Source organism: Etheostoma cragini, chromosome 17 (assembly GCF_013103735.1).
Source record: "Etheostoma cragini isolate CJK2018 chromosome 17, CSU_Ecrag_1.0, whole genome shotgun sequence".
Taxonomy (NCBI): Eukaryota; Metazoa; Chordata; class Actinopteri; order Perciformes; family Percidae; genus Etheostoma; species Etheostoma cragini.
This window is the reverse complement of record NC_048423.1, coordinates 9,267,840-9,288,748: the sequence shown is the minus strand read 5'-3', so window position 1 is coordinate 9,288,748 and position 20,909 is coordinate 9,267,840. Positions and strand designations below refer to the sequence as shown.

Here is a 20,909-nt window from a genome sequence, read left to right as displayed (position 1 = left end):
AGGTTTAATGTCAGGGTGATCAGCTTTCTATATATACACATATAAAAATGTGTTTCTTCATTCTCCATGAAGTAATAGGTCATACCTCTGACTAACTAAATGGAAGTACAGCACCTAGATGAAATGATGTGCTAAAGCAATAGAGATATTCTTGTTCTCAAAATTGTAAAACCCTTCTGACAAGCACAGTATCTGATAGAACTTCATATGTAGGTACACACATGTAACATTTCACTCAGCGTATCATTGACAACACAGTACATTCCTTTTTGTTTTAACTCGTGGCCTTATGATTTCGACATAAGACTACGCAGCCATAACAAAATCTTACAAGTACAGACTTTCTTTTAACTGAATATTACATCTCCATAGAACCAGCTCTACCTTACATGCAGCAACAGGAGATCTCAGAGTTGTTTTAATCACCAGTACATGTGAAATGATTAAAATAATCTCTCAACATCTTGTGATTGTGGGTGAAAATAGTACAGAAACTAGTTATTTAAGTACAAGACTTTCAGGGGGCACCGCATTAACTGTAAAACACAGGGAGGGGCCTAAATGCAGAAATGAAATGAACGTATGAGGCACTAGAGATCATTCATACTGCAGTAGGCTGTGCTTACAATAATCTCATAAACATGATTGGCCTTTGCTACCAACTGCAGGTTTTTAAAATGTCAACATGCTCAAAAAAGTGCATATTATTATCATTGGACATTCCCCAACAAGCTGGGGAAAATGTGATTAAGTGGGGGAACAGTGTGTAGGCATGTCATGCTCACTAAGCGGTCGAGACATTTTCCGTGAAATGATTTCACTCCACCAGGATGAGTCAGTGAGAGCAGCCAAGTTAGATAGGAGTCTTTTTGTAGCACAGACAGACACAAGGCTATAATCCAGAGTTGTGCAGGTTGGGGATGGGGTAGAATTTGGATACTCTACTCTGGGCGGTGGGGTTAAGGCATTCGGATTCGCCGCTCATCTTAAAGAAAACCTCCTGCTCCTGGAGCTTCCGTGTGAACTCCTCCTCCAACGCCTGCAGGGGGCAGCAGATACAAACAACTGAGTCAACTGCTTTGATGGTTATATGACAAGCAAATCTGAGAATCAGAGACACACACACACACACACACACACACACACACACACACACACACACACACACACACAACTGACTGTAGAGGGAGTCTAAAAGACATGAAGAGTAAGTGGATAAAAAAAGTAATATACCTTCTTCCTGGGTCTCAGCTTCTCTCTCCATTCCTTTATCTCTTGGCTGTGCTCCTCATCCAGCTCCTTCAGCTTTTGGGTCTCATGTTCAATGAGAAGATGGCATTTCTCATTCTGAAAGAAAATGTGGGTTAACACATGGGGCTTCAGGATTGATGTGCTGACTTAGTAAATTACACCTCCTAAGCTTTACCTACTTTATCTGGACTGGAATAGATTTATGTGTCTTTGCTTTTATTATTTTAAATGACCATTTTTTTCTTGCACACCTCAAACATTTAGTTTTAAGTTATATAGTGTAGATAACGCAAAATGTCAGTGCACTGAAGGTACCCGGATGACCCCCTAAAAACGGTCAAAAAGCTCAGTGTGGAACGATGGATGCCATCTTGACTACAAAGCGCAAGGGGAGGGACCAGGGACGTTGGCCAGTTTTTCAAAGTTTGAAAAAACTCAACCAAGACAGCTGGAGAAGAAACAACAACTCAATCGTATAAATGTAAGTAACTTGTCCCTCACTGACTGAAGCTGACATAATTATTTAATGGAGTTATTTAGCGTAACGTTACATGCTAATGCTACTAAGTATGTTAAGCCAGTAATTGGGACTAGCACCTTACCTGTAAACAAAAGTGTGTGTGTTTGTGTGCTGTGGCCTCACCTGCAGCTGCTGCAGCTCCCTGATGTTGGAGTCACACTGCAGCTGCAGATCCCTCATCTGGTTCTCGTGTTTCTGGTGTTGATGCAGCCTCTCGTTCTTCTGCCTCTTGTCTTCCTGAGACGCAAACTGGACCATGCAGACAAAAATACAACAGTACAACTGTAACAGCAACTCAAACCCAAACAAAGCGATTCAGTGATATGTCTTTATTAAAGAAGGACAAGGAGCGGTCCATTTCAAACATGTACTCCACTAATTGCAAGGACAAAAAGTCCTACTTTTCTGGAACACCCTAATGTTTACCATCTACTTCTTGATGCAGATAATTTTTACAATGTTTAGGCATTCCTCCACTGGTCTTATCTGAACAAAACTAAATTTAAACATTTTTTTTTTAAGGAGGATGGGGCTAGTGAAGCTGGTGAAATGGTGACTGGAAAGTTGCTGGGATAACTCGGAGTGTATTGGGCAGATCCTTGGTACGACTGTATGCCAGTGTGACATAGTGTTGCTAAAAAAGACCATGCGTGCTCAGTCCCTTCTCCTTAACTTTGATGCAAGTAGAAATTGTTAAACAACAGCATGAACCCACAGTGTCTATTACCTGTTTTATCCGCTCTCTCTCCTGCTCGGGCGTGACAGCTGCAGTGGCGGTGATGCGGAGGCTCTTCTTGAACATGGCCATGCGAGTCTTGGCCTCGCTGCGCTGAATCTTGGGCAGACGAACCCTCTCTTGGGTTTGTTTGTTCTTCATCTCCTCTATCAACCGCTGGTTGTAGCGATGCATCTGCTCCATCTCCTATGAAACACACACACACACACACACACACACACACACACACACAGTTTGGGGTTCAGCTGGATGATTCAAAATATGACAATGTACATTTCTCTGAGTAGATTTCTCTCCAAGCTCTTACTTTATCATGTCTCTTCAGCAGCTGGTGTCTCTGTAGGAAGTACTGGTCTTTCAGCTGCTGCTTCAGCTGCTGGTGCTTCTCCTGAAGGTGGCGCTCCTCCAACTCCCACATTGCCGCCTCTCGAGCTATAAAACATACATGCGCGCACACAAAAACACCACGCACAGCCAGGTCAAGCGTGATTAAACAACATGTACACGGTGGCAAGCGATGAAAGCAAACAAACAAACACTGTCATCAAGTTGAACAAGCTGAAACATGTCTACATGTCACAGTCAGTATTTACACGCTGCTGGCTTCACTGGCATCCAGTCCCTTTATTAGTTGAGAGTGAATTGTTTCTACCTTTAACGCTATACTTGGTTTCGTGTATGTCCATTATGAAACTTGAAAGTTACACAGGATGTTTGAGCTTGGGGGGTTGCTTGAAACGTAATCTTAGTGTGGATTAATAAAGTCTGCTGATGTGGTGCGTTCAGCGGTGTTGTGAGCAGTCAGAACCATGTTTCTCAGTAGCACATGAAAGCACCACAACGGAATTCTTCAAATAAATCTATTCTTTCACCAGCTTTACTATGCAGCAACAAAAACACTGACAAAAATAAACGTCCGTGATATTTCCTATGAATGACTACAGGTCTCAGTCCCCACAATCTGTTTTCATATCACACTGAAATAAATAACAAATTCAAACAACTATGGTATGCTTTAGAAGTTAGCATTACAAGCAGTAATGCAAAGCTGTGTTGTTGAAATGAAGGGGCTGATTTCATCTATCAAACACTTCCTCCTCAATCTCCTACCTCTCATCAACTGCTGCTTGTGGTTCAGGCAGTCTTTCTCAATAGTGGTGATCTCCAGTTTATGCTGCTGGATGATTTTCTTCAGAGCTCCGTCCAGGTCTTGCTGCTGCTTCTGTAGGAACTCCTGCTCCTGAGGAGCCAGAGAGAAGAAGAGCAGTGAGAAGAAGCCAAGGGGCTCATCCAGAGAGACAGCAAAGAGAGAAAGAACAATACGGTGTCAAATGCATCTTTAGTATCAAAACTGTCTAAAATGTAACTATATAATCTAGTCAAGCCATCCACTTCAGGTTCAGAACAACACAGCGCACTAAGATGCCACATCATCGACTGAAATCAGTAGAGGAGACACTCAAGAGATCATGGATGACAAGGATCCACAATGAAGGTGAAGAGAGAAACAGTTTAGTAAAGATTCAGATTCACAGTTTTATGTGAGACAACATGGACATTGACTTTTACACCGTCCAGACTATCTACATTAGACATGACTCATTACATAATGAAGAATTATCTATTTCATTTACTTTTTTTTAAATCTTTACACATCATTTCAAATTCAGATTTTGTCTACCTAGCTGGTGGAAAATTGTCAGCTGTTATTTTCGTGTTAAATTTAAACTGAGATGGCTAAAAATGTGATACTGTAACCAAATGATGCAAAATACAAGTGACTATGACATCCATCCTGTAAGTTAGTCGGTTTATATTTGGACCTCAGTTGAAAGAGACAAACATGGATCCAGACAGAAGGAAATCTACAACTACACCACCTCTGGGATTATGTCCGGACTTGATTTAACGATGAAATACAATATAAATACCATATAAAATACACAGACTATATGTAGAAAATGTGTGGATTGTAGGAGGAAAAATACTGAGCAGGAGAGGAAGAGAGAACCACTGCACAAACACAGTGATGAAAACACTCAGAAAAGCAACCGTCCATCCTTAAAACAAGCAATGTGTCCTTCTTAAAACTGAACCATTACAGACTATCTTTTCACTTCGCACATCTAAGTATGGGCCAGAGACGGAGAGAAAGGGGAAGGGAAGGGGGACTTACATCCTGCATCTGAGCGTTGAAGAGTGCACATGAGGACAACTGAAAAGACTGTATCATAACCTGGGCCACTGCCTGTGGAGGAGAGCACACAGCGCACTCGTCCAGATCAGGGACAGACGGCACACAGCAGGCTGAGGATCTCTCTCACACACACACCAGCACAAATACACTGATTCTTCCTAAGTTATGTAGGAGATTTCCCACATTGGGAATATCTGTGAGGTTAAGGCGCACAGTACAGTTTTGGTAAATGTTAAGAAGAAGTAAATTGATTAGTTATTAATACACTTTTGTCTTCTCATGCTTGAAAAGCAGCACTTGAGTCCAGCTTGCAAAAAAAATAAATCAAAAACGTGTTACTTTCATGCTACTGGCTCACGAGCGTTAAGAATCTACCAGTATCTTTCACACAAAAAGGCCTTTGTCCACGACGACTCATGTCTAATGCATAAAAGATGCACAGGAAATCAAAGTTTAGAAAGGACTTTCAGGACAGATGTCTACTGTGGAAACAAAAGCTGTGTCTGCAATCGCTCCCTCGTTCATTCATTCGCTACACGGTAAACACTCAAAGGTCCTCTATGGTGAGTAGTAAATAAAGAGCGGACACTTATGAATTATCATCGTCATATTGCATTACCACTGACAAGTGTGCAGTATAACTGTGATTTTCATTTAAATAATTTCAGGAGAAAAGTTAAAGAATTGCATTGTGGGGTGTTAGGTTGTAGTGATACACATGCCAACGATGTTTTGTTCTGTTGTGGGCTATTTAAAAAAAATTATTTATCACAGTATATATACTTCTTTCAGGACTGGAATCAACAGTTATTTTCACTATGGATTATTTGGTCTATAAAATGTTAGAAATGAGTGGAAAATACCCATCATTTCTAAAGATATGAATTTTAATATGAAAGTGAAAATATTTTCATCTAAGAAAGTCAGAACCAGAGAATGTATGTCACTTTAGTGCATCAAAGTACTTGATCCAACAATTCAGTGAATCCAACATAGCCATAAAACAGTGCTGCTCATTTAATTGCTTCTTTGCCCATGATGGCTTAATACCACCACATATACAGTATTTAAATGGTATGGTAAAATTTGGCAGTTGACAAACATCTTTTGTCCAATGATACAAAGCGATTACAGACACAGCAATTCTTAGTGTTTGTGTGCATGTGCATACTTTACAAGAATGAATCAGGTGATAGGGGAAGAGTGAAAGGAGACAGAGTGAAAGTATTCCTACTCATTTGCAGAGTAAGAGACAGCAGGTGACGGTTTACCTCTGCGGTCTTAAGTAACGATAGGTCCTCCTTTATGAGTTTCATGAGCTCTTTTCTCATATGTTTGGGGGACTGTCCAACTTCCTGTTTGACCTACAGTGTATGTGCAGAAACTGGATGATGCTGTATATTCTGAAAACGTAACAAAGCTGGCCAACAACAGCAGAAGACATGCAGGGCCCACTTTGAGAGGAGAGATACCGCACCCAGCCAGATATTAATTTAAAGTCGGCATGCTTAATTCCTCTGATGTTCCTTTGAACTAGTCAGTTAGTCTTCTTTGATTAGTAACACATCAGAACTGTAAGTCTGAACTGCACAAGTCAAAATCATGAGTTTGTCAAAAGAAAGATTTGACTGGTAGATGGCAGAAGATGTTAGTCTCAAAAACAGCTCCTTGTGTATTACTTTGCATTCGATTAAGTCCCAAAGCCATCAAGATAATTATTTTGCCTCCAGAAGTTTAAAAAGAGCAACTGAGTTGGAATCATCTACGACATCTGAATGTTTATCAGTCCTGAGACGTGGACTGCTCAAAAGCTCTCCATTTGTAACGGAATGCAGATTAGACTTCACTCTTGCAACACACCTGGTTGGGTCCTGTCTGCTTTAAAAGAAGACTGTTCTTACTTAGTATCTAAGAAACCAAATCTCTGCAGAACTCTTTGTCACTGGTTTTGAAGACTTCAGTCTAGTTGCTCCAACTTTGGTGATAATAAAATTCTCACACTGAAAACTGGTAAAACCTTCACATGTAATACCTTACCAGGTACCTGGTAAGGTATTACTGTTTGCTTAAAAACTGAATAGATGCGTATATGATGCGGTTTCTTTTGTCCTGCACTTTGACGTAGGTTCTTACTTTTACAAAACTGTGTGTGTAACACTGAGTGATGGTGAATGTATACTGTGTATACTTTAAACATGTTGATTGGAGAGCAGCCAGGGAAAGATTTTGGTTGTATGAAAAAGGCACTGGTGGCCTTTTGATGTTTGTGACAAAGAAATCCTTTATACACATAAATGATGATTCCATATCAATTACTCTGAAGCAAGGCTTTAACATTTCACCAAATGAGCCCAACACCACTCGGAACAATCTTCAAAAGTCGGCCACCACATGACCAAAGCCACCTCACACACTCATACAAAAGACATGGTTAGTTAAATACAAAATAACAGTACATTTTCAATAAAGAACACAACACTGGAAATATCCAAAAGTTTAAAAAAACAATGCATTTCATCATTTGCAGCTAAACAACCACAGCAAAATACATAACTGAGAACTGTAGCAACCACTTTAAGCCAACCTACAATAATATTTTTAGGTACAATAAAAATATATTCTATGCCCAGAAAGCAAACTGCGGGTAGCACAACCACCAACAGGCATCATAAATACAAAATGAATGCCAATTAGCACTGTTGCCATAAAAAAAGCTGCATAAAGCGAAACACAAACACTGCAAACACACTCAAAACACCCAACGAAGCATTTAAGGCTGTCAAGCAGAGAGAGGCATTAAAATACATATACTACTAACATATATTTACATACACACCATCATGATAAGGTTTTATTGTTAGCCTAAGACTGAACTTGGATTAAATACTTCTCTAAAAATAACAAATGGAATTAATAGCACAGTACTGCATAGGAGGCAACCAGAAGCCTCAGGGCAGATGAATAATGGATACAACAACATGGAGCTAGGAGGAAGATAGCACAGTCTATCTGTTGCTATCATTTGCCTACATACAGTAGTAGAACAGCTAGGCACACCACTCACACAGGATTAATATGACACAGCCAAGTATGCCACCACCGGCTAAGTTGTTGAACACATGCACCAATAAACAGCTGGTAATTTAGGACATGCAAATGCTTACGACCCCGAGCTCCCCCAGTTAGGTGCAAGTCAGCCCACTAAAAGCACCTCCCTGCAGAAACATCATGCAACACCGTACCTCTTTCTTCCGGTTCTTCATCATGTTTTGGAACTTGGATAGCTCCTTGTCTTGGTCCGCTTTAATGCGCTTGGCTTCGTCTCGCAAACGGCTGGTGTGATCCTGTTCCAGTCGCTCAATGGTCTGCTTCTGCTTCTTCTCAAGGTTCTCCACTTCTTGGTCATATTGACGCTTCTTAGCCTGCAGGGACAGAATTGGCAGAAACTGGCATCAGCCTGACAAGATGACTATAAGTATTTATATGTGATCCAATATCAAGAGATTACCATAAATCAACACCCTGGCTTTACTGCTTAAAAAAGGGAGGGGGAAATTAACAGTGTAAGTCATCTGTATGGCGTCATTTCAACCTGGCTATAAGTCAGACTCAAATTAAAGTTACTAATATTGTAACCATCATTGATTAGAAGACAATTACCGCTTCACAGTAGACATTCTAAATGAGCAAATGTTACAGTAAGTGATAGAGACAGACTGGTGTCTAGCTGCATCCTTCATGCAAGTCCCTCCGTCAGATTGAGATCTACTTTGTGATGAAGCAGCTCGTTTCCTAGGAGTTGGCCAAATAGAACAACATTGCATACTGCGATACGAACAAACTGACTCACAGTAGTTTCCTGTTCAAACCGGCGGTAGATCTGCTCTCTCTGCTGCTGCAGCTTGTTGCTTAGCTGCTGCTGTGCCCGCTGCTCCTCTTTCTGCAAGAGGCGCAGCTCTCTCAACTCCTGCCGCCTGAGGAAACCACACACACCACAACAGTCAAGTCAGGGTGCCACTATATTTACTCATCTCAAATTCAATAGTTTGCCATCGATGAGGTATAATTTTTCTTACAAAAACATCTATTTTTCATTTCTGAATTTTTTTTCTTCTTACCTGCATTTTAAGATTGATAAAAATATGAGGCTCCCATTCATATTTAATTGTTGCTTTAAATGGTCCTTGTCACATTTCTGAATTAGTATACATTTACTACATTAGAACATGTTAACTATGTGCATTACTGACGTAAGGACATAGGTTCAACAGTAAACGGTCAGCAAGCACTTATGGTAACATTCAGAGCAGCATGTCTCAAGTCTTAAAAAGGCAACATGGGAGATGACAGTAACATAACGCAGCAATCATCATGGGAGGTAACCCATCTGGCATTTGTGGGAGTGGTGAAATGAACAGGAACTATTTAAAGTAGACATGTTAAATAGGCCGTGTCACATATTTGGGTCCAACTGTATGGTAAGTAGGTTGAAAACAGACCTACCTCAGAAACCTCATCTCTTCGCTCTTGGCGTCGTTGTCCGTCACTATCTTTGACGTTGTCACACTGACCTCCACGCCATCCACCATGAACTTACGTGTCTTCTTCAGAGTCTTCTTCTGACGCCTTGACTCCTACAAATGAAACAGGGAGGTGTTGTTATATTCATAACAGTGTTGATAATTTTACATCTGAGGTTGTACTTGAGGCACAGATTATAATACCTGCATAGACACAGAGCCCCCTTCTTTACTCTTGGACAGGAAGCTGGAGATGGACAGATTGAGGTCAAGACTGTTGCTGTCAGCAGCAGAGCTGCTTCCAGAGTCAGAGTCCTTCTCCAAATCCGGCTTGATCACAGCAGGGCTTCCATGCTCAATCTTGCTTACTGAATCGGTTTCATTCTCCAGGACGGAGCCAGCATCTTGGGACATGCTCTCATCTGTGTGACTAGCTTTCTCCTCATCTTCCTTCACAGGACCTTCTTTACATGGGATTATATGATCTGAATTGTCAGAGGTTGCTTTGGCTTCATGATTGAATCCATTTTTGGATTCAGTTGGGGCCTGTTCCTCCAAATCAACCTCCCCCTTAGTCTGATTCTCTTGTACAGGCTGCTCTGCCTCCTTAGTGGCCTCATCTTCAGGCTTTTCCTCTGGCTGACTCTCTATGGCCTCCTTCTCTGACAAAACCTCAGCTGACAACTCACCCACACTTGACTTTGTGTCTGTGTCTCCATTTATGTTTGTGTCCCCTACATTTGACTCTAAAATCTGTGTGTCAGTAGCTGTGTCTTCTATTCTGTCCTTTGTCACTTTATGTTCAGGCGTTTCCTCATCAGGCTCTTTGCTTTCTTCTTCTGCCTGTGCCACGTCTCCTGATGTGGATTCTGGTTCTTCTGGTGTGTCTTCAGGTTGCTCTAGTGATTCTATGGATGCTTTTGTACCATCTTCTTTTTCTACCTCGATTTTCACCTCCTCTGGCTCTCTTTCCTCTTTTATTACGTGGGTAAGTTCATCCTGCATTTTCTCTTCTTTTGTCTCCTTCTGTTCCTCTACTTCTGGACCATCTGTGACAAGTGTTACATCTTGTCTGTCTACAGGTTCTTCTGGCTGTGATACTACAGCCTCAACCGGAATCTCTTCAGCTTGAGCATCTTCTGGTTTAATAGGTTCTTCAGGATCTTGTGAAATTGTGTCCTTGGTGGGCTCTATTAACACAGAGGCCAGGTCTTCATTACTGGCATCAGATACCTCATTGAGTTTCTCCCCCTCGCTCTTGTCTACCTCACTTGTTCCCAGTCCTTCATCAGAGAGCTTATCACTGGTCCCGTCCTCAGCAGGCTCGGCCTCCGTCTTTTCTGTCACAGATTCCAGCATGGAGGGGGTTGGTGGGACTTTGTCATCCTCCAAGCTGGCCACACTGGCATCTGAGGGCGCTCGCTTGTGCCCAGGAGCCGCCTGAGCCAACAGTTAGAAAAATATGAAAATTAACAACTCTTAACGCTCATACAGTATTTCATCAAAATATTTTATTAAGTTTTATTATAGTTGTTATGAACATACATCAATAAAACTACATACCAAAGGTGTATCAGGCTCTTCTTCCTCCTCCTCCTCTTTGCTATCCTCAATCTCCTCCGTGACTTCAGCTTTGGCCTCGGCTATAAGCTCTCTGAGAGGTCTGCTATCAGTTACACTGGTAACAAAAGGATGCTACATAGGTTGACAGGGACACAAGAGATTTACATCTTTATCCTTCAAAGCAAATCAAAAAAAGTCACATTCAGAATTTTTATTTAAGTGTGTATGCATTCTTTGAGCTATGTTGAAGGCTACGTAGCTATGGTTGCGTACTGTGAGTTAACAGTAGGGAGTAAATGGAGTAGGGCAGCTCACCTGTAGAAGCTGTAATGTGCCCCACCTATTATCCACATTCTTATCAAGTGCTTTCCGCAGAAAGTCGTTAAATTCAGCTGACCTTTTAAGGATAAATAAAACAGAATCAGTTTGTTGGCCCTAGATCAGAGGAAGTGAAAAATTCCATTCTTGCCCTGCGGCCGTTCAGTTAAAGGGGCTGTACTCAAAATACTGAAACAAATAGAGGCTGGATTGTCTCTGCATGGCTCTCACAGACCATTCCCCCACTACATGAAATTCCTACGTTTTTTGGGGCCACATGAAGCACACGCAGCCTGACCGGCTATCAAAACACAGAACAGAGCAGCTCGGCTTACTACACACACAGTGGAGTGGGACTTCACTCTTTGGCGAGGACACCATAACGCCACTATATCCTTACATACATTTTATTAGTTGCGGTTATATTTTGGATTTTATTTTAAGTGGATTCCGGTTAGCTGATGCAGAACATTAGCTACTATATATACACTATAATAATGTACAGAATATTGAGTAGGGCCCCTTTAATAAAAGGATACATTAAGCATTAACAATTCACCAAGCTTTCACACATTAAAGAGACAATATCTCCTTATCGCCAAACCGGAAACATTCCAGTGCCACCTCTCTAACACCAGCGCTCTTTCTCACCAGCGAGAGGGATGCATGAGTGTGGGGGGCTCGGACTTGGCTATTTTCAGCAGCACTCTCATGGGATTCATCTCGTGGTTGGGTGGCTCAATCTGTGCCAGCTCTATCAGGGTTATCCCGAGGGACCATATGTCGGCCTTAAAGTCGTACGGACGGTCCTTGGAAGTTTCGCACATTACCACCTCTGGGGCCATCCTGCAAAATTAGAAGTCAGAGGGTTTGTAATTAGCATGAGCAGAGTGCAATTGAATTTGTGCATTCAGGCATGTTGTTTGATGTCTTCACTCATCAAGGTCAAAAAGACAATAGTATGTGTGTGCATTTCAGTCTGGGATTTAACAGATAGGAAGCCTATTCAGTATTTAAAGTTGAGGTCATCCAACCCTGTGCATCTAAATTGCTGAATGAGGCCTTTTCCATTTCCACATTCTATGACGGCAGAGGAAATTCATAACTGCAAGACACGCTTGGACAATTATCAGATAGAAAGGGGTAAATGTCCTCTTGTCTGCAGGTTGCATGACTCACCAATACGGAGTGCCGATGAAAGAATCTCTTCTCTGTAACGTCTTGGTATTTTTAGCAGACACCCCAAAATCAGCTAAAAGTAGAAAGGAATTATGATTCTTTTCATCAGTTAATCAAACTGTATAACGACAATTTATGCGTTAAACAGTGAATATATAGATAATATAAAATAATAACAAACAAAACATTTCTACTAGAGCCACACAGTTATAGCAGAATTCTCAACTAACCTGCTTCAAGCTTTCAAATATGAACCCCTAAGTGGGCAGACAATCCCTTTCTTATCATCCCTCCCAGCAGTTCTGTTGCCTGTGAAATTATTGTGTCCTGCTCTCTTTTTCTCCCCTCACTTACAGTAAGCAGTATGCACACATTAGAGGGAAAGAGAGCTCTATCATTAAGGCCCTGGTAGCTGTTTGATAAGTGTTGTTTGCTTGGCTTTGCCATGACCCTCTGCCTACAGAACATGAATCATCAGGGAGCCAGCAGCTATGGATGCTACAGCCGCAACAGGAATACTTTTACTTCTGAAATATTATGTAACCAATTCAATGTATTAACCAACTCAGGCACACAAGTGGTGTAAAAATAATGCAGGTCTCTCCCTTGGCACTAAAGAAAACGCGTCATCATTTTTTTACCTTGACACCGCATGCATGACTCATTCCAGTGTTATCATATGTCAACACAGTCCTGAGCACCACTATCCCCAAAGTCACATAGCTGAGCGGGTTGTTACAGCACTGATGGCAAAGGGATCCACAATTGATTTTTCTAATTAGTCTTTAACGGTAAGCCTATTAGTGCATCAAGGTTCAGAGTGGCCACTAAGGATATCAGAGAGAGAAATCTACAAAGAATCAAATATTTTTCTGTGTAGTATTATGAAGTGAGTACCTTGACACGAAGATTTGGATAATCCTTCAAATTTAGAGAAATATTATGATGGAAAACTCAGCAACAAAAGAAGGTAGATTTTTACCCAGTTTCACTTCTCCATCCAAGGAGAGGAGAATGTTCCCGGCTTTCAAGTCTCTGTGGATAACTTTGTTCTCGTGGAGGTAAGCCAAGGCCTCCAAGGTCTGTCGACACACCACACGGATCTGGGGCTCTGTCAGAGGCCTCTCCAGTTCTGTGGATCAAAATGCACACAATTAATTCATAATTGATTTTAGTCATCATAGTTTTTGAGATTCCCTTTTACAAACACAGACAGGGCCATTTTGGATATGTTAACATCAATTGTGATGGCCTGGTGGTAAGACACAGAATGCAGGTAAAACTGTGGGCAATTATGGACAGTCCGTGACCCTCACCCCCTTCACAAAACACTAGACAAACTTAAAAGCACTTTCAGCAACAGGCTTATTCAACTCAACCACTGTCTGCAAAAGTTCGGCAAATATCACAGCTTGGAAACGCTTCTTATAGCCAGCCAAAAGTCTTAAATTCTTGTTTGAGGTATCTTCGCCCATTCTTCCTTACAAAAGTCTTCCAGTTCTTCTTGATTTCTCAGTTGTCTGTCACGCACTGCTCTTTTAAGGTCTAGCCATAGATTTTCAATTATGTTGAGGTCGGGAGATTGTGAAGGTAATGGCAAAACCTTCAGTTTACGCCTCTTGATGTAATCCACCGTGGATCTTGGTGTGTTTAGGATCATTATCCATTTGTAGAAGCCATCCTCTCTTTAACTTCAGCTTTTTCCCAGATGCATTAACTTAGCTGAAATTTTATTGAATCCATTTTTCCTTCTTCTCGTGACATCTTCCCTGTGCCACTGGCTGGAATACAACCCCAAAGCATGATTGATGTAGCCCCATGCTTAACAGCAGGACAGAGGTTCTTTTCTTAAATTCTGTGCCCTTTCTTCTCCAAAGTACCTTTGCTCATTCCAGCCAAAAAGTGATATTTTAACCTCATCGGTCCACAGAACTTGTTTCCACAATGCATCAGGCTTGTCTATATGTTAATTTGCAAACTTCAAACGCAGATTTTTGTGGTGAGCACGTAGAAGAGGTTTTCTTCTTCCATGAAGACCATATTTGTACAAGTATCTCTTTATAGTGGAATGGTTAACCACAACTCCAGTGTCTGCCAGGTCTTTCTGGATGGATCGTGCAGTCAAATGTGGGGAATGTACTCCTGCACCCGCTGCTCCGATTCTCCGACCAATCTTACGCTCCATGATCCCCTCACTCGCGAAACAAGACTCCAAAGTATTTAAACTCAATACATATTTATCACAGAAAATAAGGTAAGGCCAATGAATTTCAGGTTGACAAAATGTATACTTGAAATGGGTCAATTTGACCCGAATACCATACAAGGGTTAACTTCCACTCTTTCTTAAGACTGCCATTTCTTAATTACATTCCAAACAGAGGATATTTGCATCTGAAAACGCTTTGCTATCTTCTTATAGCCTTTTCCTGCTTTGTGAGCGTGAACTATTTTCAGTGCCAATTGTTGGGGCAATGTCAGATGATTCTGGGCATTTAAAACCTTAAGATTGACATCACCTGGTCTTTCTAGACAATGATTGAGAACAATCCATGACACGGTCAGGTCTCAGATTTCTAAAGGGGGCGGTGCATGCTAGAAACTCTGCAGGGTGCCCAAACTTTTGCAGACGCCATTTTCTTGTTTTCTGTTAATTTGAAAGAGGAAATAATGGAAACAAAATCTAACTTTTTGTGACATACGAATGTCTAATCTGTTGTTTTATGCTTTTTTAAGATTTTTTTCCATCTTTTCTTGGCTTCTTTATGCACATTAATACAAATTTTAACCTGGGGTGCCCAAACTTTTGAGCCCCACTGTATGATGGTATCCAATATTAACTGGAGGACAAAACTCCATCCTGACACCAGCCACCATGCATGAATCAAATAAATCTGGGGGAGGGATTCGGTTCTATGTGAGTCAGTCCACAGAGCAGAACACATCAACAATCCAAAACTGAAGTAAATTAATTTGTATCTACTTTATAATGCACACATACGAGAAAGTGGTGAGTTTCTTCAAGCTTCCAAATAAGAGACAGAAACTGCAGGCATTAGAAGTGGACTAACCACTCCTTGAAATCTAAGCTACAATAATTACACAGTTGGAATGGCCTCTCTAACCAGGGAGAGGCTAAACAATCCCGCAAAGGAGACTTCTGGATGGAATAAAAAGACTTGGCACTTGAGGATGAAGCAAAGAAAAAGCTCCAGCACTTTATAGTGATTTTTTTTGGTTTCCTGCAATGAAAGAGGGACTTACCCAGCATGATGGCATCCACTGCACCACCCGCACAGAACTCAATCAGAATCTGAAAAGGTAAAACAAAGTGGAACAAAAAGTAATGTGAACTGTAATGAGTAGTGTAGACCCACTCCATCAGTAAAGTGTCTCGAGATAACTCTTGTTTTGAATTGATACTATAAATATAATTGAATTGAATTAATGCAGAGAAGCCACCAACTCCTCTCATAACACAGAATTTATTTTAAGAATTTGTGTTATCCAAGGTAGGTACAACATGACCTTCATAGGAAGGACATCAGAACCCCTAAACAGCTATACTGAGCAAACTCTATAGACAGATCTATTATTTTCCATTTCAGGACAATCTCTCTGTTTCCTTGTTGGAGCGAGACATCAATAGAGGTTCCAGTTGCAAGCTGAAGAAAGAGACTAGGATCCTCTCCCTATAGTGCATTTGCAATTTGCCTGATTTGTGTGCAGAAGTTGTGTAGCTCATCCTGTTAGTACAACAACTTCTACAAAATAAGTTGTTATTGTTTAGAGTGTAAATGCTTAACGTATGTGTCTCTACGACTCACATACAGGATATTTCATCATCATTCAGCTCTCATGAAAAAGGATTTCCTCATTTGGTAAACATCATAAAGCCAATACGCCCTTTTTAAGTTAAGAGTATTGACAGTTTGATTCTTGCTACAAAATTTTTTTCTTCATTAAACATTCTCTAAACTATAGTATTTCTTTTAGGGTAGATGTGAAAAGGAAATATGCTGATGAAATATGCAAGAGAGGGAAAAAACATAAGAACTTAAATTTACTTTCACTTGTCTTATAATAATATACAACTAAAAGCTACATTAAGAGTTTAGGCTTGAGCATAATGATGCATATCCTTACACATATCTTCTGAAATGCTTTAAACAAATTACCGGCCGTCTTAATAATAAGAGATTTATGGATTCACCAGTTCATAGAGCAACTGTGTGAAGCCACAGTACATTAGATGAACACAACACCGTCCCCTAATAATGTTATAGAGATGTAAACGGACCAGCTCCTGACCTCAGTTGTAAAAGCAGATGTAATGTACCCAACCACCACTTCATTGGCACTTGCCAGATATTTGGCAGCTCATGGTATCAGATGATAGAGAAAAATCAATCAAAGCTACAACCGAGCACCGCCTTTTTTTCCAGGGACTCAAACAAAGAGGAGAAACCAAGTAGCTGTTTGTGTTCTGCATTACAATTTACCATGCCATGGGAATGTTGTGGGTTCAACTGAACAACATGCATGTGAATAAATCCTCTCTCTTTTAGAGCAACCTGTTTTCCTTGATTAATCTTTTGTGGAAGAAAAATATTATACATTTACTCAACGTGTGCAGAGCATAAGTAGTTACACATTAATCATGCTTCTTAATGACGGGGGCCGAAGGGACAACCTCTATACAGCTCTGAATTATTCAGGCACTTTCTCCAGCTACCAAAGCCACTCCATTATCTTCCCATAGATGTGGCCAGTCCACAAGGGATGGCCACATGACACCACCTGCCAGGACCTAATTGCTCTAGGGCCTCTTACTGCACACAGAGTGAGATCTACTGACCATATCTTAAAACCGCACTGTGACTCAACTCTCTGCTCACAGTAAAACAGCTTGGTAAAGAAGCAGACTCTTTAAAAAATGTGAATTTAGAAAAAATAAAGAAGAATTGTACTCTTTTGTAACTATAATGAAACAATACTCCCTGCTTAAGATTCATGGGGGATAAGAATACGGACAAAATAAGGAGTATGCCCGTGACTTCAGATGGAAGATTTTGACCTAATAGCTCTGGGAGGTCAGGCAATCCTGCCGTTGAACATGCAGTCTTAGTCTTGTACAATCCTCTGACTGTGCCACATGATCAATTTTAAATTCTTCAAAGGTTGGCCATGGGGAACAAATGCACTGTGATTATTCCTAAATTGAATGATATAAGAGTCCAGCATAATGAATAGCGGCTTGTGATGAATTTGTTTGTCTCCATGTGTGACTGGTTCACTGCCGCTGTTTCTCTTTGGCTTCAAATTAACTGCAACACACAAGAAAACAGTTCTCTCAGTCAGGCACTTACCCAAAGTTTGCCTTCAAAATAGAAGGCATCCAGCAGTTTGACGATGTGATGGTGGTTGCAGGAGGCCAGAATTTCAATCTCCACCATGTAATCCTCCAATTCGTCCTCTGTCTTTGTGTCAATAACCTTGGCAGCAGCGAGGGTCCCATTCTGCTTGTTCTGAGCCTGAAAACAACATTGGCGACAAACGCTTGTAGAGAATGTTTTTTTATTATGTTTCTTTTCTAATATGGCTGGCTGGACTACAGAACCATCAGCTGGGTTTACTTTGCTGGGGCATTGCAGTATAGTGGCTATTTTGAAACAACACCCATCAGAGTTAACAATTTCATTTAAGAAAAAAGCCATTTCGAAACTATAGTAATAAAAACTGCAGCACTTTATGGCTTGTGCAGCACCTATATGATCACATCTCTATAAATACATTTCATTGAGACTTTATGATGTTTTATGAACATGTGGAAAAGGAACACTACTGTAAAAAAAACCAAACACAGCAACCATTTGAAGTAAACATATTTACAATACAACCTATCACCTTCTGACCTACTCTAACAAAAGCCGATCTTGTGTAGCTTGCTCACTTCCTCCTCTTCTTTTTCTCCACTCACTTCTTTCTTTCCTTTCACCTTGATACATATACTGTAAAGCCACATGCAAAGTTACAGTGGCAGGAAGTTAGAGCTTATACCAAATTAATCTATAATTTAATAGGGAAATGGTTTATGCTCGTCTAGGTAAAGCATGCCCTAAAATCTTTATTCCTGATTAGGATGTGCTAAAGAGACTAATACAAAAAATGAACACCCACCCTGTCAAAAAGTAGCCAAGAAAGTTATTTTAAGGCCAGCTTTGGGTTTAATGTTTATGGATACAGACACAATCTTGGGGAGTTAAGGAAAAAGAAAAGGGAGGGAGTGTTAGGACCAACAACTGCAGAGTCACACACTATATTTACACAGTTCTGACCTGACACACTCCCTGTCTCCTTCCCTCTGTGCTGGCTGACGCCTGTCTAACACAGCCCATCAGTGTAGGCTTCATGATGGAGAGGGTAGTGATAATTTGTCTGCCACTGAGCTATTCAAATAAAGCCTGTGGTCTACAGTCATTATGTACATAACACATAAAACTCTGTACTGTTTTGAGGGTATAAGTAAGAGAGTTTGTGGGTGCCATAAAGACAAATAAAACAATCATGCACATTGTTAAATGATCAGAAGAGCTGAGTTTCTGTCACTCATAAGCCAATCTAACTATGTCAACCAACAAGCTGTGCGAACACAATTGTATAAGCTGTTAGTCAAAACAACTGGCCTGTCTCTTTACTAAAATAAGGCACAAAACAACCTGTTTATTTGATGATGTGCATACTGTTTGAGTTGAGGACTCTTCTGTCTTTCACTCTCTAAAACAGCTGATTCACACTTTGCTGGCCATATTCATCACCCCACCCAAATGAGGCAGCCATCAAAGGCCTGTGAAATACCAGGTGAAATTCATAGTTTGTATTTATAGTAACATGACCTGATGAAGGCAACCTCCTGCCTCTATGAGTGGGAAATGGGAGTCAATACATTGTGAGGAGTATATTTGTCTACATCTGAGAAGGCATGTAAGTCCATCGGCTTTAATCACAGTTAATTAATCAGCTAATAAGACTTGCAAATGAAGATTTGCTGGGCCATTAGCTGCTTTATTTGATCACCAGAGTTCCAGTAAGAGATAACACAAACCACAGAGAAAGAGAGAGAAAGGTGGGGGTTACTGCAATAAAAGAGTCTTGAATTGATGAAGAGATGGAGCTTCCTGTGAAACTACTAATACACTAAACTACGAAGCTACCAACATTTACCATCTGATAATAATGATCAGTTATATGTGGACAATGTGTCCACCTCATGTATAATGTACAGTGTGTGTTGTTAAAAACTGAGTGTATGACATGAACAAACCAGTTTGACTTTTAAGGGTACCTGCTCTCAGGATATACAGTATTTCTATTACTATTATTTGTTGTGTATCTGTGTCCTCTGATCTCTCTGAGCAACCAGATTAGACAATCCAGTTTGGCATTTGTGAGGTCATGTTTATTCTGTCGTGGTGAACCACACCTTCAACTGTTTGAGTGAGCCCAAGTGCAACTCAATGACATGGGAAAGTCATATTTACAACATAATGTAACAAGGCCTATCTTAAACATGGGAAATAACACTGACACTAAGGATGTAAGCTTTAACTGTCACAAAAACACAGTCCTAGGTTACGTTTGTTTACATCTTTACCTTGAAGATTTTAGTAGGCAGGTAATAGTTGCAGTACAACACAGTATGAGTAAGCTGTCATAGCATGCACTTGACACTAAAATTGCAATAACTGAGGGTATAGTGACATAGGGGATGTGGCCTGAACGAGGATTGTGTTGTCATTTGAATGTATCATGACCTGCATGCAACAACATGAAACACAACGAAAGCATGTCTTAAGAAATGGGTTAGAAAACCCCAAGACGGATGTAACATATTACCTTGTAGACTTTCCCAAACGCTCCATCTCCCAGCTCCCCGATGATATCCCATATTTCCTCGGGGTTAACGTCTCTATGTACATGTTCATACTGCTTCTTCTTCTTATCAGGCCCTAACTTGAATATCTTGCGAAAATTGAAGAACGACATCTTTCGGACGTGAACTAACTACGGTGCAGTGAATGCGATCACTTCGGTTATTTCCGCCAAGAATATAGCGGTTCGTCCCGACGGGGAGCTCGAATGGCTAGCGAAATAACAGCATGCAGGCGTCAAATGAAGGCAGACAAGCTGCTACAGTAGCCATTCACCTGTGATAATGGCAATTATAACTTCCCTCGACGGCTGTAATTCCTAATCACATCATAGCTGTGTTCAGGACGCTGGTCGTTGAGATGAGGGATGTAAAGAGACGAGTTCGCTATTACGCACAGGCTAGTAATTCCATTTTTATAAAATCTAATAAATAACATTAAAAAGCAAATATCGGCCGTAGTATCAAACTCGACACGGCATTTCAATCATTTAGCTAACCTAGCGAGTAAAACACGGATAGTCAGCGAACCCCATGCTTCAGTTGGCTGACCACACAGAAGTTAGCAAACCAGCGTCAAGCTCGGTAACGTAACGTCACGTCATTTCCGTTCAAAAATAAAACGGTTTAACCGTCTTTGGTGTTAGTAACGAACAACTGTACACACATAGCTAGGTTATATAAGGTTACCGTCA

General features: G+C 40.8%; 1 protein-coding gene across 4 annotated transcripts; it reads right to left on the bottom strand.

The window, feature by feature from the left end:
* Positions 1-298: 298 nt before the first annotated feature.
* slka (STE20-like kinase a) lies at positions 299-20,855 on the bottom strand. 4 transcript variants are annotated; one of them, XM_034899133.1, is made up of 20 exons: positions 20,181-20,855; positions 17,654-17,818; positions 15,549-15,597; positions 13,267-13,416; positions 12,285-12,357; positions 11,757-11,951; positions 11,103-11,184; positions 10,788-10,919; positions 9,429-10,664; positions 9,208-9,338; positions 8,555-8,678; positions 7,947-8,126; positions 5,976-6,068; positions 4,684-4,755; positions 3,618-3,747; positions 2,815-2,939; positions 2,499-2,693; positions 1,895-2,020; positions 1,234-1,347; positions 299-1,039 (listed from the first exon to the last, which is right to left on the bottom strand). In XM_034899133.1, the coding sequence occupies exons 1-20, from the start codon at positions 20,328-20,330 to the stop codon at positions 893-895; spliced, it is 3,669 nt and encodes a 1,222-aa protein (XP_034755024.1). In that variant the 5' UTR covers positions 20,331-20,855; the 3' UTR covers positions 299-892. The 4 variants fall into 4 exon arrangements, with proteins under 4 accessions (XP_034755024.1, XP_034755025.1, XP_034755026.1 ...); XM_034899134.1 differs by lacking the exon at positions 4,684-4,755 and having other exon boundaries at positions 20,181-20,854; XM_034899135.1 differs by lacking the exon at positions 5,976-6,068 and having other exon boundaries at positions 20,181-20,854.
* Between the last annotated feature and the right edge of the window lie 54 nt (positions 20,856-20,909).